The sequence below is a fragment of the Malurus melanocephalus genome, unplaced genomic scaffold, assembly GCF_030028575.1.
Source record: "Malurus melanocephalus ecotype Western Australia unplaced genomic scaffold, MMel_1.1 scaffold_18, whole genome shotgun sequence".
NCBI lineage: Eukaryota > Metazoa > Chordata > Aves > Passeriformes > Maluridae > Malurus > Malurus melanocephalus.
In genome coordinates, this window is record NW_026623250.1 from 2,073,661 (window position 1) to 2,092,205 (window position 18,545).

The following is an 18,545-nucleotide window of genomic DNA, read 5'->3' on the forward strand; positions in this document are numbered from 1 at the left end:
GTTCTCAAGTCACCTCACTGTCCACTCATCCAGTCCACACCTCCTGAGTTTTCCTACAAGGATGTTGTGAGAGACAGTGTCAAAAGTTTTGCTGAAGTCAAGGTTCCAGTGCTCTTCCCTCCTCCATCCAGGGAGTTATTTCATCAGAGAAATCAATCAGGTTGGTCAAGCATGATTCATCTTCAGTGAATCCGTGCTGACTACTCGTGATCACTTTCCAGTCATCCATGTGGATAGAGATGGCCTCCAAAATGAACAGCTGAATTATTTCTCCAGATAACAAGTGTATGGAAGAGTTAAAGAAAATCTACACCAGAACACTTCTCTGTGAGAAGAAGACCCCTCTCAGGCATCCACCTGTTTCAGCGTGGGCTCCTTCACGGGCTGCAGGTGGATTTCTGCACCTCCAGAGATCTCCCTGGGCTCAGGGGCACAGCTGCCTCACCATGGGCTGGACCATGGGCTGGACCATGGGCTGCACGAGAATCTCAGCTCTGGTGCCTGGAGCACCTCCTGCCCTCTTTGTGCACTGACCTTGGTGTCTGCAGAGTTGTTCCTGTAACATATTGTCACCCTGCTCTTCTCTGTGCACAATTGCAACTCTACAAAACCTTTTTTAAGTCTTCTTAAATGTGCCATCAGAGAGGCATTACCACTATTTCTGATGGGCTCAGTCTTGACCAGTGGCACTTCCATCCTGGGCCTGGCTGGGACTGCCTCTGCCAGACATGGAGGAAGCTTCTGGCAGCTTCACACAGAAGCCACCTCTGTAGCTGCTCCACTACCAAAACCTGGCCAGACAAACCAAATACACCTCATCTTAGAAGTACCATGGAAAGTAACCCCTTCTTCTTAGTTCTTACTTGGTTCTGTACTTAAATTCACAGAAACACAGAGCAGAAGCAGAAGCCTTTGCATATGAATATTGAATGTAAATACACATACAGTACACAGACAACCTTGCAAACAGAAGAGGGGTGAAAATTCTCTCATACTCAAATAGAAATATTCCCAAGCATAACAAGATCAAATTTTCAACAGTCGGTGTAGCAAAACCTCTTTGTGGCATCTTTCAAYTTTATCCTTGTTTACTACATGCCTATGTAAATGCACCATGACCTTACTGATTTCAAGGGGATTACTCCTATGGTGCTTGCATTAAACCTCTACTAAGAAACAAGGTCAAATACCTCTGTGATAACTGAWGACTGCATTTCTGCTAAAACAATGGGAAATGATTTGTTAAAACACAAACGTAATTTTCTTACTGTGAACAGCTATTACTAATTTTAAATTTCTTCAGGTGATTACTTCAACATAAAATTATCTTAGTCAGGTAAGAGCACCTGTAGCTAAATTCCAAATGTTCCAAGTCCATTTCAAATATTGATATATACTTGCTCACAGGATTTCAGACTCAATTAAGGCTCTTTTAATCAGCCTTCTATAGACAAAGCATGGTTGTGATATAGTAAAATAAAAAAGTGGATCTTAAAAAAAAAATAAATTATTCTTATTAGCAAATGTAGAAAAAAMCTCCAAACTGAAGTGACTTACTTAGAATTTTCTATACAATCCACACCAGAACAAACATTTTTCAATTATAAAGTATCTGTACACATCCAGTTTTGGAATTAAATTCATGCCACTAACACATACACTGAAATCGCTGGATTGCTGGGCTCAAATTAGAGAAAATACAAATTGGAAATACTGAGTCAATTGGCATGTTAGAAAAATTGTGTCAAATAGATTATCACTTTGAGACTCCACTGCTCAATCCTTTCCTCCCTAATTTGCTATAAAAAGTTAGTTAGTTAGTTTTTTTTTTCTTTGATTGTTTTGTTTTTAAAGTTACACTGTCAGGTTCAGAACACTTTTCTTCCCCAAGATGAATCACAGTATTGCATAAGATGCTATCTTCACAATAAATTACCCCTCAATAAGTTCTCTGCTAAAATATACAGATGTGAACGTGTAGTGTGCTCTGACCTTTTAGGGAAATAYAAAATATTTCTACCCAACACAGAGAACATAGTATCTACCTGATAGCTGCAGTTTTCTAAGGATTAGCTTGTTCTTCCAACACCCTCTTTTGCAGAAATRAATTATATAAGCCCTTCTAACTAGCAGTTCTCAGGAAGTACAGGGCATCTCAAGAGTATAAATGTGCTTCAACATTTTTATTAAAAAAGAAATCTAAGAACTGGGGTTATGCTGCAAAACTAAAAGAGGAAAAATGCCTCAAGACATCCAGTCACATTTGAAAGCAGTTCAAATTTGAAATCCCTATATGCAGATGTTCACTTTGAAGTGTATTAGCTTCCAGCATGTGGAACAGAATACACATGATATGCCAAGACCTCAGTCCAACTACATGTTCTGCAGTTTATTTTTAGGGGGAAAGGAAAACAAGACATTTTACTCACTGCAGGTTGTCCAGCTTTGGTGATTATTCTAACTTGTATGAGGTTTTTAATGCTTCTAATGTTTGGAGCTGCATGTCTTCCTTCCTTACAAAGGCAGAGTTTAAGAAAGTGATGTCTAAGGTTTTCTTGAAGAACATTATTATTAAGGAAATACCAAAGTAGCCCTTCGTGGAGTTTGAGGCAGCTGCTTTTCATCCAGAAACTGCTGACTTCTGTATAATCTGACATCTTAGTATTGGTAACAGATGCATGATCAAAGACGGAAAGATGGCCTGCTCACAGGAGCAACAGAGCTCAAGACATGTTGCTGTCTTCCAAGGGTGTTTCCGCAAGAGGCATCAGGCTGTGTTTCCTGACATGGCATGAAATTTTCACTTCTGTTTCAAACAATGTATATTTCAAAGCTCTCACGTAACTCTGGCAGCTGAGTTGTATCACAAAGTATCCTCTGCCACTTAGAAACTGTATCCACCTCCACTCCACACAAGAAGAAAMTACTACACCAATGATTTTAGATGCCTACCAGACTGTACTGGAAGACCCGCTTGGTAGGGTCAATATTTGGAATCCAATATTCTTTTGCTATTAAAAGATTCCCATATTGTCACTTCTTTCCCCTTCCTGAATAAACTAGTAGCCTTACAGAATGAATAAAATCAGTTCCTCCTGCGAGAAAAATGTCAGGATACAAAAGAGGATCCTCTAGATGCACTCATTCCTTCACTATTGTCTCAGTAGTAACAAGATTTTGTTGAACACTTCTTGCTAGTTGTCTCCACAGGCAAATGGCTGTATGGAGCCCTTTCTACCCTGCAGCACCTCCTGAAGCCCATAACCCAAGGAACCACTCCTGCTCTACTCTTACTCCTTCACTGTTTCCCCCTCGGCCCTCAGGCCATCCACCAGTTACACCAGMTCTGAGCATTTTCAAACTCCTGAGTGCAAAGCTGTGACTGGAGCTCTAAGGTGGCTAGATATGCAGTAGCAATGCACATGCCTAAGGGGGATGCTTTAAAAGTTATTTYAACAGATTGGCACTTTCCAGAAGGTTTTCTAAAGACCCTCAACTAACCCTTTAATTACAAGGGGTTTATTTATTATTAATTTTAAGAAAATGTCACATTTCATTTCAGATGGGTTTGTATTTTGATTTAATTAGAAATAAATAGGTTCTTTATTTTGTCTTAGAAATTATTTCAACTTCCCAAGTTATCTTTATTTACATATGTTGAAATACTCAYGATTTCTCTTGATTTAAACAGGGTTAGCTAGTTACTGTTTGATGCCAGAACTGAGAAACATCTGGACAGATTATTTCGAACTGCTCTTTGAGCTGCAGACAGCGTACATTCATAGAATACTTGCATTTTGTGTCTACTTTGAATATTTCCTATTTAATCATGATTGAATTTGGACTTCGAACTCTGCTGTTAAAAACTCATACCTACAAGTTGACAAAATTTTAAAAAATAACTAATGGAGTACAAAAAATKTTTTTGGGACAGTGTTAACAAAGTTGATTGCCGTAAGACAATTTAACATGTCAGAATTTTTCTTCATTTTAAGATTAACTAAAAATCTGAYAAATGCTAGAAGTTCAGTTGAATCATCATTTTTGAGAGTATCATCAAACTAGTTAACAAACTCCATTTTCCAGTCTGACAAGTTAAATAGGCAAGATTAAGTAATTGGCCATTACATCACATTTCAAGAGTAGGAGGCAGAGAGAGGACCTCATCTTTGGGAAGCACTGAATGTTCTGATCCAGGGCAGGTCTTGATCAGCAACTGAACATGAGCTCAGCATTACCAGCTTGGGAATAAGAAATAATGTGGTAAATGAAAGGCTGTCACTGCATRGCAAAAGCAGAGGAGCACTTTGAACTTGAAAGACTTATCTGGATTAACTAAAATACTTCCTTAAATCAAACACTGACTCAACTGACTGTTAATTTTGTAAAGAACATATATTAAACATCTTTGGTCAATCAACAAACAATGTTAATCAAATCAGCATAAGATTTGCTTTATGTAGGTTCTCTTTTTGAGCAAATCTCTGATCAGTTGCAACATTGAGTTTTTAGTGCAGTGTTAATGCTACATTTACTATCAAGCTAAATCAGTTTAATACAAATTCTAACTTACAGTAATTTTTGTTTGAATTAAGCCTACAGAGAAACAGTGCTAATTATCACTGAAATACTGTAGTATTACTAATAAACTGCATAATCTTTGGCATGAGCTGACATAGTTTCTAGGGCGTCACAGTGTAACACACATGCATTTGGCAAGAACAGATAACAAGAGGCAAAAGGAAGAGATGCTGGACTGCAAAGCATATCATCAACTCATGGAGACAGCAGGGGTTTGTGCCTGAATTATTTTTATAGAAAGATTTTTGTCCAGAACTACACACATATTCAAGATCACAGATGAAACCATGTAGAAGCAGCAAAAACACAAACTAGCCTGGCACCACTGCACTCTGYCCTGAGACAAGGGCAATGCATAGCCCTGATCCCACAGAGCAAACAAGGAACTGTAGCTGTGACTCAGTCGCAGTTTGGTCCTTGCTTTCCCCTCAGTCTACATATGATGTAATCTGTACCAGCCCTTTTCCTGGTACACTTCACTTTGCCCTCCACCCCCGCTCAGCTGTGCTGTCTGTGAATTAGGAGACAGAGCCAGTGCTCCATGCACTCCCTCCCACATGGATAGGAGCAGCAGAGCAGCAGCAGCTCTTTCCTCTGCCACTTTGGAATCTACAGCATAGGCAATCTGGAAGCAGTGGGACAAATTGGTGCCCCATACTCCTCTGCGGAGGTTGACAAGCACTTACGTTTCAAACTTGAAGAGAAAGTTAAAATGGACAAGAGGAAAAAGTCTAAAYGATAGTGGCTTCTGCAGGTGCTCATTTTTTTTTTTTTAAAAAATTGACTTCTATGACTATTCCCTTCTATTTAAGGTCTTTGTAGCTCAGTTCTTTATATTGTTAAATTTTACTCTCTTTTGCACTGAGTAATAATCCTGTCTAGAATCATGCACGATTTACTATGCAAAGTACTATTTAATGCAACCTAAGTTATTTGAACATGTCTGAAATCTTGGTTGTGATTCTGGACAACAATGGTGGGAAATATTTTGCTCAGAGACATGTTTATTCCTGTACTTTTCCAATATTTTTTTTCCTCAAGCTGTAAGTCATACTGTGCAGCTTTTGGTGGCTTCAGGAGCAAATTACTCATGTGCTAAGCCCTAGTCTCCATGTAAGAATGTGCAATCTCCATGTCAGTGTTCTCATTTTAAAAGTTCTCAACTGAAGCATCTGAAAGCAGACAGAGGCAAAACTATAACACATAATCCCAACAATGTCAAAGAAAGCATTTTTTTAAACTGTATTCCATTCCCCTTAAAGGAATGTGAATTCTGTGTCAACTAATCTCCATGACTGAACGTAGTTTTGATCATACCATCTCCCAAATATGTAATACTTACGATCAAACAAATGGGAAGAGTGCTACGCACTGTGGGAACTAAATAGAATTTAATTTCAATCTAATTATTCAAGGGGTGAGAGGAAGAAATCTTATGCTTATTACAATTCACTGAAGTATGTTTTTTCCTCTCTTGACAAGGAGCTTGTCAAAACAGATAATTATGGAATGCTAGAAATAGTTAGAAAGAATAGAGGCGTCTTCACAAAAAGTTTCTTTTTTTAACATTTCACCTGCTATCCAACTGTGCAATTTAAAAACCACTGAATTTTATTACTGTGTGACAAGTACATACTGCATGAGAAAAGCAGTCATTTACTGTGGTTTTCAATTTCAAACTGTTTTAAGGATTTTTATGCTAATTAAAGGAACATGCAATTCTACTATACTTCCCATGAAGTACTGAACACACATTTATTAAAAGTAATAGAGAGGTTTCAATTCAAACAGAGATTGGTGCAGCCCTATGTGAGGAAGGAACACCAGTGCTATCTGGTACAAATCTCTGYATTAACAGAGATGTGTTACCATAGGTTCACATCCGCCACTTGCACGATACCACATTGGGGGGTTCAGGGATAAATTATGTTTCTATCCATACCAGTTTCCGTCAGCATTTGCCATAATTGCAGTTTCCTCATTAGTTTTCTGGCACTCCAAGAAAGTCTGTAACTTTATTTCTATCTCTATTCTACAGACATGGCCTTAATGTCAATTTTCTTAGATAGCCTTGAACCTCAGGACACTGTCAGAAGGAGTGCGTAGCTACAAGAACTATTACAGGAGAAAATAAAGGTGAGATTCCTAAATACATTCAGATAGCTTGTGTTATAGATAGCTGGATTCTTTGGAGGCCTCTACATATCTGATGACCTCTGAAATAAGCAAAAAGATCAAACAGAAGTTAGAGACAGAAAGGCCTGAAGAGAGGAGGTTTCTTCCCGAATTTCCATGAGCATCTTTCCTTCCCAAACAATACGTGAAAAATTCAAAATATAAAAGTGCATGTTTAAAGTCAGTAGAGAAATCTGTAGCCGGAAGAAAAGCTGGGAGGTAGGAGCGTATGCAACATAACACATTTACATTTACCTTACAAACTTCTGGATGAGCCATATAGAAGTTGTACTATTGCTTGAAGAATGGAAGGCAAAGCCTCTCAAAAATACAGTTTGCATGGATGGAACACCCTTTCCATAAAACAACAGCTATATCTCAAGATAACTGCTCTTAATAAATTCTGATAACATTAATGCTCAGTAGGTGAACTAATATGCACGTRAAGTGATAAATTTTCCAATCTGCTTCCACAAAATAGCATTTGATTAAAATTGTTTTAATATTAGTAGCCTTTAAACATCTTCTTTAATTTAAAACTGTAAGGTCCCTAGACAATGACACATTTCTTATTTACCAAAAYATTTGCTACACACAACTAGTTTCCTATGCACATAATAAAGAAATGTATTAGTCAACTAAGTTATTCATACCTTGTTAAACTGGTTAAAACATAATTTAGAACTGCACAGGAATAAAGGTAATGATTTTCCTCAGCCAACCACATATGAGCACACTCAAGACATATATAAAGGGACAGATGACAGATGCTACAGGACTGTGAAAATACACATAGCCAAGCTCAGATTCTCACCTGTTATTAGGGAGTATATGTACTGTACACACACACACATACTTAGACAGAGTGAAGGCATGATCTAGAAYTCTATTTCAAGATGGATTCCCTAATTGCCATAGAAACAGAGTATGTTTAAGCAGAATATAAGAAACAACTTGACCTGCATTAATTTGTCAAGTTATCACCCTTATCATAACTGAGTTGAGACTTGGCATATTTCAAGCTGTAAAAAAATCAAAAGGCAACCAATTGTTAACCAGTACCCTAGAAGAAAACTTCAAAGCCCAAKGAAAGAAAGGAAACCATTCAAAAAAGTAGTTTTACAGACTGCAAAGTAGGAACATAGGCACAGCTCCAGAAAGTTATGCTTTAGGAACTTTTGGGTTTGCACAATATTATATTGACAGCAAAATGTCATTAAATAAAAAATGCAAAATTTGGGAAATAGTCTGGTCTCATGAGATATACATGAAAAAACKGATTTGTTATACAGGCTTTCAACACGGAACATGCCACAAATATTCCCTTGTTTCATAGCTGTCAAACAGCAGTTTACGAAACTGTCTTTACTGTCAAAAGGGGAATATAATATGGAATAGCAGCTAGTAAAGTTTATGTAGCTAAAACACTACTGCAAAGTCCCACAAATTGGGACCAAATACTATTCTMTATGTACTTCACTACTATTATAATTGTAATAATATTGTGGTGTAAGGGTCTGTGGTATAGCAGTTTCAAATTAGGAGAAAAGCAGATCATACTTCGTGTCCTACACTAATAGAGAAAAAAACTAAGCTTCACTATCACATATTTAAAATATGACTGGAGCACTCTTTTCAAAATATTGGCAAGAATTTTTAACAAATAGTTGAATTGCTTTTGCTAACACAGAAAAAAAACCTACTTAGAGATTACTTGAAAAGGCAACTATTTTCAAATTCCTAGTTTATCATTTCTGTTCTCTGATAAGGTCAATGCACAGCCCTGCAGACAAAGTACTATATGCTAAATTATTTTTCAGATCTATTATCTCATGAAACTGAAACTACAAGCAGTCTTATAACTCTGAACACACCATTAGTCCCAGCAATCTTTCACTCTCCATAAATTCCTTTTTTCTGGAAGGTAAAATATTTAGAATGCTATTGTTCCACAGTTCTCTCACCTGTGGAGACTTCTTGTGCCCTACTTCAAAAATGAACCAACATCTCTAGCACCAGGAGGAATTTTATTGCACCAATTCCAGACCTGAGGCTGATTGCACTGGTTTACCTCAGAGCAACTATCACAGCAGCTTGGCTCACAGAAATGACMGAATAAAAGATGCAACACCTCACATCTTCAAGTATCACATTAAGTGGTAATTTCAACAATAAGAGTTGTATGCATACAGTTGGTATGAACCACAATTAATTAAAATTAGGTCAAACTGASATGGAACAACTGTTGCACTATCACTTCCATGATGCTGCACAAGTAATCAGACTGGGCAGGGAAAGGAAAAAAGCTTAAAAAATAGAAAAACAAACCCACATTTAGTACTTCCCTGAATTGCTTTAAGGATAAATATAACTTMAACTTCTTTCATTCATGGGTGCATTATAGCCCTTACTGTCTATATAGCTTCAGTGGCAAGTGTGAAAGAGGAGCAGAGAAAATTAGTTCAAAAGCTGTATGTTGAGTGGGAGCTTGTGTCGATGAATTACAGTTTGTCAGCATTAGCTGACAAGCATCCCCAGGCCATCTCAACACACAGGCAATCAGGACAACTCTTCACAAGGTAGAATGTTCCAGAAGAATGAACAGCTCAGTGACCAAACAGCTGGAGATACCAACATATCTTCACTGAACTTGATGTAGTTATTCCAGTTGCAAGTCAAGGATCTGTCTCTGTGGGTAACATTTTTAATCTTCAGCAGCAAACCATGCCTTATCTTCTCTCTCATTCCTAGCTGGTGCGGAGCAACTTGTAACAGAAATCCTGGGCAAGCCATGTATGTGTGTGCATGTGTCTGTATACACAAAGCAGCAGTCAAACTTGTTCCACTCTTTACAAACTCATCAGCATGAAAGACACTGTGGGACACTTCTCTGCTTTCTTTTAAGGATAAAGGAATAGCTCTAACTTCCCTATGGCATTAGCACTGTAAAATACTAGTGCAATTGAGCTTCGTGTTTTGATGAATCCATGGGAAGCGGCGTTTGTTACCATATTTAAATGTCAACTACCATGAAAAAGCCTTGTATTAATATAAAAAGTCATAGGAGTAATTTCAGAATTTGTTTAATTGAAGAGACTCTTCAATGGTTATGATCATCTTAAAGAACGTGAAGTATATCATCTTAAAAGAATTCACACAGATAATGACTGAAGAAAAATGGAGTTTTTATTTCCACTTATTTTACCTTTTTCTAAGTATTAGATATCTAGTCAGTGTACATTTTCATCAGTTAAGCAAGGAATATACTAAATTCTCCCACACAACTGACAGATTATTTCTCAGATGAGTCTAACTATAAATTAATTATGGTAGTTTCATTACAACAATTGAAAATCTAAAGACGTTTTATCTCACCTCAATGGTGGGTGGATCTTCCCTCTTTTTTCTTATCCATGCTGCAAAACAAAAACCAAACTGATTATTTCAAAAATCACAAACAGTATTAAAACTCAAAATTATTATAAATTTGTAACAGAAAGAAAATAATTATGAAAAAATCACAACAGAATTTGCTACAACCTGGCAAACCATGTCATTTCCCAAAATGCAGGCACAAGATGCTATTTCCTGTTTCAATGCTCAGTCTTCAGAGAAGGAAGAGGCGGGTGATAGTGTCACCTCTATGTGCAGACCTCAGGCACAGTTTATGTATCACCTTGGATGTCAAAACAGAGCCTAGAATGCAAGGCTCATGGCACAGGCTTATTGCTGAGTTTGCAATACAGAGTTGAGCTACACCTTAAGAAAATGACARGCTGACTGATGAAAAATCACACTGAAGAAGACCACTCAGAAGAAAAAGGATTACTGTACATGCTTTGGGCACTCTTAACATGTTTATGTTACTACCAGGTGGAATTCCTCTATGGGCATGAAAGGTACAACCCCAACCCTGACTGAGGGACTGCAGAGCCTGGACTGAAGCACATCCTGTAGCTCTGTGGGATTATCCACTTCACAGATGGGCAGGTAGTGTGACTGGGAGAAGGATSCCTTCATCTCAGTCAATTCATGCCGGAAAAGACAGCAGGGGAATGGAGAAATGAAAGCAGTGGCAATGATAATTGAGAGTGGGTCAGGTTTTATGAACAAAATCTGTAGACGTATGCCCCCTCTGATCACTAACACTGCTGTTAGCTAGGACTGTCGGAAGACTGCAATCCAGAGACCCCATCACAGATGCTGACAGGTCTTGTTTTGTTCAGCYAATGAATTAAAAGAGAGAGCACCATTACAGACATTATTTAGAGAAAATATCTGACATCACTCTTCAGAAATTTTACTACTATAGCATTTTTTCATGCCTTTTCAATCCACAAAATTGGTAGGCACTTGATTGGATACTTCAAAGATATTTGTCTTTCTTTTCTGTTCATATTTTTAAAATTAATTAAAAGCAGAATGCAAGTAGCCAGTAATGAACAGAATGAAAAACATAAGGAAAGCCACCTCTAAGTGCTGAGATGSACCAAAATGTTATTTCAGGTTTGTTTTGATAATTAAGACTTTTGTTACTGTCCTTGAAAATTGGAGTGAAAATAATGTTTCCTATAACCCAGGCAAATTCCAGGCCTCACCTGTAGCTATCTATAAAGTTCCAGAAATGCTTAAGAAGGAACTATTCCAAATTTTAATTTGAGAGGAACCAAGGAATGAGTCAGACAAGTCTAAGACACTAAAACCTTCACAGAGTCATAATACCATCTCACTTCTGAAAATGCAATTACATAGAAGGTGAAACACTAACATCACAGCTTCAGCAGCAGTACAGAACTGATTTTAGAGAGAATAGCCTCCAACTAACATATGTACAAAGGGAGACAAAATGTTACAACAGCTCAGAATTTACCCAGGATGGCAAAGCCAACAGCCTTGGTTAATGATAAAGGTTAATGGTAAAATATCTGTAATGATATGAAGCAAGGTAATATTAAATAATACTTCTTATCTACCAGACACCAATTCCTGTAGATACCTACCTTTAAATAGCTTTCTTAAAAGCAGCCCCTGACAGCTCTTCTCAGAGCTCCTAACGAAGAATAGACCCCAATTTGCCATTGTGTAGRAGGGACTGAGCTCTGAACAGACATTACCCTTTCTGCAAGTTTTATGCCAGCGGAAAGGAAAAACAGCCCATTAAGGTAATTCAAAAATACAATTAAGTGTCTTTCTATTAAATCCATAGAACCATAGGACTTTTTGMATTTACCTGTAGCACTTACGAACATTCAAACTCTACAAGAATTTTAAACTGCAAAATATGGCAAGATCAGAGACCAAACAGAGACTGCCACTTCTCAGATGGCAGTTTTTGCAGACCATCCTTGTAAAAAGCTCAACAATGCGAAATGAAAAAATCTTATCACAAAAGCCTTTTCGCCAGACAGAAATTAACTTCATCCATATTTAGCAACAGCAAACAAATAGTAGAGATTTCAGATACAGTGACGTATGTATACTAGATACTAATCAATAAAATACACAGTGGGAGAAAAAAAGGAAAAATAGTAGTTTAAAAAAATCATAAAAAAGCRTTAAACCATGAAAATTTAAAGATTATTTTCAAAAAATATTATCTTCTACCTTGACATACCTCGCTTCTGAYCTATCACAGGATAGTACCAGTTTTCAATCCCACAGCTCTCAGCATGTAAAAATTGATTCACTTTTTTTAAAATTTTCTTAAAACACCAGTTGCATTTTAACTTCAGTTGATTATAATTACTGATTGCTACAGAAAGAATTTGAAATCCTACAAAAATTGAGCTGCAGTTAGAAAGTACTGCTGAAATACAAACATGAAGATAGATTTTCTTTCAAGAGCAACTAGCAGTTATTTGACTAAAGATTTTCAGATGAATGAAATACTTCTAGTAAAAGATTTTATCATTTAACTATCTATCTCGTTGAACAAGCTGCAAACAAAACAATGAAGGGTAACACAATGTCCTGTGAAGAGAAGCTGTGAAGCAAGGAGCATTACACAATGCATTTTCATTCATTAACTGAACTGCATACCAATACTCAAAAGCAATGAACAAACCTTAATTTAGGAAGATTTCTCATATCAAACACCCCAAAATCAGATTGTATCTATTTAAATATATAAACAATGCACACAGTTTTAACACCATGCTATTTTTCTTTCTAATTATAAAAAACACTTGAATGCATGGTTTTACAGGAGCTATCAACCTTCCTTTTTTTCCTAATAAATGCAAGGAGCACAAATCTTTTTCAGCTTAACTGTACATAAAACTTGTTGACATAAATGTTGATACTATTTTCTGAATTATTACAAGTAAATTAATTTTAATATCTCTAATGAACTGCATAAGAAAGTAATAATTTAATGAAAGATTTCACTGCCTTGTAGTTGAGGGAGAAATACAGTAAGAAAATTACTAAAAACTTTTAAAATTCATAAATTGAAGTGAGTTTAATATTATCATATTTCTCTGTGCAAATCCACTTCTCAAATATTCTTCATAAAGCTCAAGATACAAGATTAAAAGCAAAGAAAACATCGTCTGAATTCAGTACATTTTAGCATACTGCAGTTTAGCATCTGAGAGTTTAATCAGCCTTTGAAAAGTAACAMATTTTAATAATAATTCACCTGACATCCCTTAATCTTTGGGAATAAGAATGGGAGGACTCTAATATATTTAACTCTCATCAATTTTCACATTATTCTCTTTGAGACAGGAAGAATTATAAAAGCCTTTCAAATTTTTAATTTTTAAGTTATCAATAAAATTTTGAGCACCCAACACRCAGTTCAAAAAAGCATCAACATCTCATAACTCAGGCATAGGAAAAATTMATGCAGTAAAGGAAGAATGAATGTACACAAAAATATAACCAATTTGCTACTGAGTTAGCACAGTTTTAACAAAATTCAAGTAAATAATATGTTGACGTTTAGATATTTTGTATTCTCTTTGGAAAATATATCAGTGTATACAGTTGAGTAAAGAAAAAACACTCACACCTTTCTTTATGATCTGAATTACACCTTTGGTGAATGCATGTTAAAATTATTGAATAGAATTGTACCCTGGTCAAGTATTTGTTGATGGAAACAAAGCAGGTGGGTGCTTAATTACATTTTATTTGAAGAACATAGGAACACAGGCATACACTTAATTAAAAGGTGACGGTTATAGATGGGAGAAAATTCTACATGGCATTCACATTCCCCAAGCTAACAAAACAAAATGCCTTCACCATTGTCAGTAAGATGTTTTAAACCTGGCAGAGAAGGTTACACGTATGTACTGAGTGCAACCAAAACATGCCTCCCTGCTCCCCAAAGCTTTGGCAAAATGAATCATTACTTCCATTTAAAACTGATGCTTCTAATTTTATCTGAATGTACTCATTTTAATTCCAGCTTCGTCTAAAAGAAATTTTGCAAGTAAGCTGGACATTTCCTACCTTGAGACATTCTTTCATCAGCATTCATTTGCATTCTTATTAGTACGCAAAAAATTTTCATTGAACTTTCGGATTCCTACTGGCAGACAACACACTGCAATGACCACAAAAGTGAACACGCAAATAAAGACTCAAATTAATCACTAAATGTTACCAAGTAAGAAAAAAGAGAGATTAGGAGTAGATGGCAATAAAATGCTGCATGAAGTATGCAATCTCCTGAATCTCTCTTGTATGTAAAATTACAGATGTCCCCTCATGAGCACTATTGACATGTGCTGAAGAGGTAAATTAGACATTCTTCAGTAGATGAACGTTCAGGACTAAAGTACAGAAATGTTATCTGTTGTATGCATCCATACTACCTAGGGAAAAGTAGGCATTCTGACTTTGAAGTAAAATATAAGAGACTTCACCTAAACAAAAACAGGCAATATTTGTATTATACATATGGATTGCATTCTAAATTCAAAATTACAGTAGAAGAGGAAATACACTTTTGGATTTTTAAAGTTAAAATTACCTGTATTTTATGTGTATAAAGAGCTAACACTGAGGATAATACATGGGATTCTGTTTAAGTTTTACAAAAGCCTTGGTGGGCATTTCAGAACTTTTGTAAAATGCACAGGTCTGAGAACGTAAATAATTTAACCCCACAGAGTACTTAAAACTAACATCTTTAGGAGAAAATTTCCAGACAAGTCCTTCAGGAGTAAACCCTTGGCCCTGTATTCAGTAAGCTCCCAGGACCAGTACACAAACACCCTCTCCAGAGTCAAAGAAACAACTTGCACAGATTGAGTCTGTGATCTGGATGATGCTTTATAGCTCTCTASTCGGTCTTCTTTACCTTATAACATGTTTAAAACTCGATAAAACACAGGACCAGAATCAGTTCCTTAGGTTACCAGCTGTCCAAGTTGAACGTCTTAGGTATAGAACGAGATTTAACTTGGACTCTTAAAATTTCACTGCAGCCTGTTCCCTTTCCTGGGACACTATCCTTTGTCCCAGGTTTTGTGAAAGTTCTTAGACAAATCATGCCTGTAAGTATTTCCAAGGATGGTACTTTTATTAATTTCGGTCACAAGGGGTTTCTTTTTCTAGTCATAGAGACAGTCATACAGTCGTATAGGATAACAAAGAGAGTGAAAGGGTGCTGGGATGACTGCTTTTAAATGCGGTGGCCATGAAGAATTGTCCACAAGTGAAAAAGAAAAATGAGTCCTGGCAGAACAAAGACAGCACAGATAAAAGCAGCTCTTCACAGATCCCAAGAGAAGGAGAGGAGATAAGGCAACAAACTCTTCAGCACAGTCCTTAAGGTGAAAAGCCTGAGAGGGATAGGAAGGAGAGCCAGCCAAAACTTAAGCAGAGGCCATGGATGTCAAAGGACATACACAGGGGTTGGAKAGGAGGCCCTTGGAGATGTAACCTTGTGCCCAGCAGAGCAAGGAGAAAACAAAGTAAGAAATATTAAACAACCTTCTAACATCATATCATCTTTTACTGACCAGAGGAAACAGAAAGTATTAGAACTCCTGCAAGTCTCAGGCTATTTGCTGGTATGATCAGGATCCACAACAGCACACATTATGTGAACACCCACAGAAAGAATATACGGGGAAATTTTCAAGAGTCGGGACAGAAGACACAGAGTGAAAGTTCAGCACAGGTCCTGTGAGCCTGGGAAAAATTCTAGACAAATCTTAAAGAGGAAAAAACTGGGACAGAAATGTAATGAGCCTTTCAGCAGAGCATCCAAAAATCTTAAATTAAAACTATTTTTACTCAGATAACTGGCTTCTACAGTATTATTGACCTTTCTACACTTTCCATTATTTCTCCTTTTTAAGTCATTGAGAATTTTTCTTTTTACAGAAGGCAAAAATGAAGTAGTGATGAATTGAAATTCAGAACATCCTGCATCCCAAACTCACACCCCAATATGTAGCAACATATTTTGGCTTTGAACAGCCACTACACCCACAGCAGAAGTACTAGTTTTGGCTTATTTGAGATCTATGTCCACAAAACAGTTTGCAAATGTTAGATTGGCAATGGACAAAAAAAGTACAGGTTAGCCTTTTTTCTGGAATTTCCATCTTTACCTCTCAGAAGCACACACAACACACACATTCTGCTGAAGGAATGCACGGGGGGAAAAGCATTTATGTATAGCTTCTTTCAAGAGAAATATAGTACTGTTGTGCTTTTGGAATGGCACTTGCCAATTAACTTCCCCCATAAGGGCTCCCCAAACCACACTGCCACTCGCTCCCTCCCTCTCCCCTTCTCTTCCACCCTTCCTCACCGAGGGTGGCCAGGGAGGAGGATGGGAGGCACAAAAGGCAAAGATCATGGGCTGAGAGAAGAACAATTTACTGGAAACAGTAATAAGATAAGGAAACATACAGTAACAGCAACAATGCTAATAACAAAAGTATTCAAAAGAGGGTGATTTACATGCAAAATGCTCACTGAAGATGACATGAGATGATCACGATACTTTTTCCCCAGACAGAAGCCACACCCTTTTTCTCAGAAGCCAGAGTCTGTTCCCCTGCTCCCAGCAAAGACCTGAGGGGGTATGCTATAACATCTGGCCACACCCCCTCAGCTATACSTCCTCCTAGTTATCGCATAAAATTAACCCTGTCCTTGGCCAAAACCAGGACAGTACTTAACAGGAAAAGGTTATCACCCAATCTGCACACTGCAAATTTTCTGTTTCTCTGTGAATTCTTTGTATTGGCTAACAAAATCACAAAAAAACCCCTCTCACAGTCACAAAGATGAGGAAGTTAAGGAATAAAACTGTAAACATAGGTCATAAAAACTGGACTGACCAGTTAGTYATTTCTTCTCTAAAACAAACGTGAACATATGCCTTGATTTGAAAAGTGTACCTCAGGTCTGGCAGCTGCACCTTTTTAGGCAGGTACATATGCCCATGAGGGTACATATTTCACTTCTAGGTCCCTGTCTTGTCACATGAAACCTCTCAAAAAGCTGCACCCTCCCAGGCACCACACTGTCAAATATTAGCCTCAGCTGATCACAGCAAAAATCCTAGGAGTTAGTGTCATGACAACACAAGACGAGAACATTTTCTATTTCTCTACTGGCTCCATGAAGGGATATAATGGGCCTGGAGTTTTCTCTTTGCTCAGAACATTCTCCCTCAGAGAAGGACATCGAGCATAAAGGAAAGAGAATGAGGTAAAGCTAGTATACTGAGACATTTCCTCAAAACATGTTCTAGACTCCATTCATTTACAGCTCATTGACAAATTAAACCATAGTAATGTCAGTGTAAGAACAATTTTTCTCCCACCAATACTTTCATTTAATCATTTTGAACTCATGCAAACTTCCAGCAAGCAGGATATTCAATAATGAGGAATTACAGAGCTTAAATACATATTGCTTAAAATCTGTTTGCTTTAAACCTACCAACTTCTGGGTGATGCCTAGGCATTTTTCTCTACAAAAAACATGTTGAGTGATGGGTAGCCTCTATGTACTCTTTCAGGGGTTTCTTGCTTATGATTCAGAGTTCTGGATTTTAAGTCACATTTAAATTGGCTCAAGCACTTACCAACCTCAAAGACCAACATATACTCCCTCTCTCATTTCTCTCTTCCTCCAAGAGCTAATCCTAAGGCAATGTTCTAACTTCCTTGAAACACTGTGCCACCAATAACTCAACTGACTGGCATAGTAACACTGCAGTGAAGGAATAGTAAGGAAGTTCTGTGTTATTTAATACRTTACATGCTGGTTATTCAGTCAGATCCCCCACAGGCACAAGTATTTTCACATTTAATAGGAATAACTCATGTCTACATAGGCTTTACTTTTATTAACTACCGACTTCCTAAAAAAAATTTATCCTATTTTTTAAAGAGTTACTTTACGAATTCATAATTGTTATGCAGTTAAATAAAAGCCTGTCTTACTTAAAATGAAAAATAACAAACTGTCCACACAGTCAGGCTTTCCATTAAAATAACAGAGTCTACATACAATGACAAAATAATCTTGAAATAAAACCAAAGTATTTGGGATTTACCTTCCCATTCTGCTGGAAAGTCACCAATTTGATACTGATATGCTTCACGATTTACTGCTTCTACAAATCTTCTTTCTGGTATAACCTGCCCTATAGAAGAAAAAAAGAAAAGAAGTAGTTATRTATTTCCATAAATTTATAATTGCTGATCAGCTTATTGTTTTGAAAGATCTGTATTTATTCACATGAGTGCAATTATATATACAGGATGAAAATGGAAGATGAAAATAYTGAGAAAATTATTACCATC

At 37.0% G+C, this 18,545-nt stretch overlaps 1 protein-coding gene across 1 annotated transcript in view; it reads right to left on the reverse strand.

The window, feature by feature from the left end:
• NDUFAF2 (NADH:ubiquinone oxidoreductase complex assembly factor 2) overlaps positions 1-18,545 on the reverse strand; it is a 56,394-nt gene that overhangs the window by 3,079 nt on the left and 34,770 nt on the right. The window contains exons 2-3 of the mRNA XM_057389650.1: positions 18,296-18,385; positions 10,132-10,172 (exon numbers count right to left, since the gene is read on the reverse strand). Of these exons, the coding sequence (XP_057245633.1) occupies positions 10,132-10,172; positions 18,296-18,385 (131 nt within the window). The remainder of the gene's footprint in view (positions 1-10,131; positions 10,173-18,295; positions 18,386-18,545) is intronic.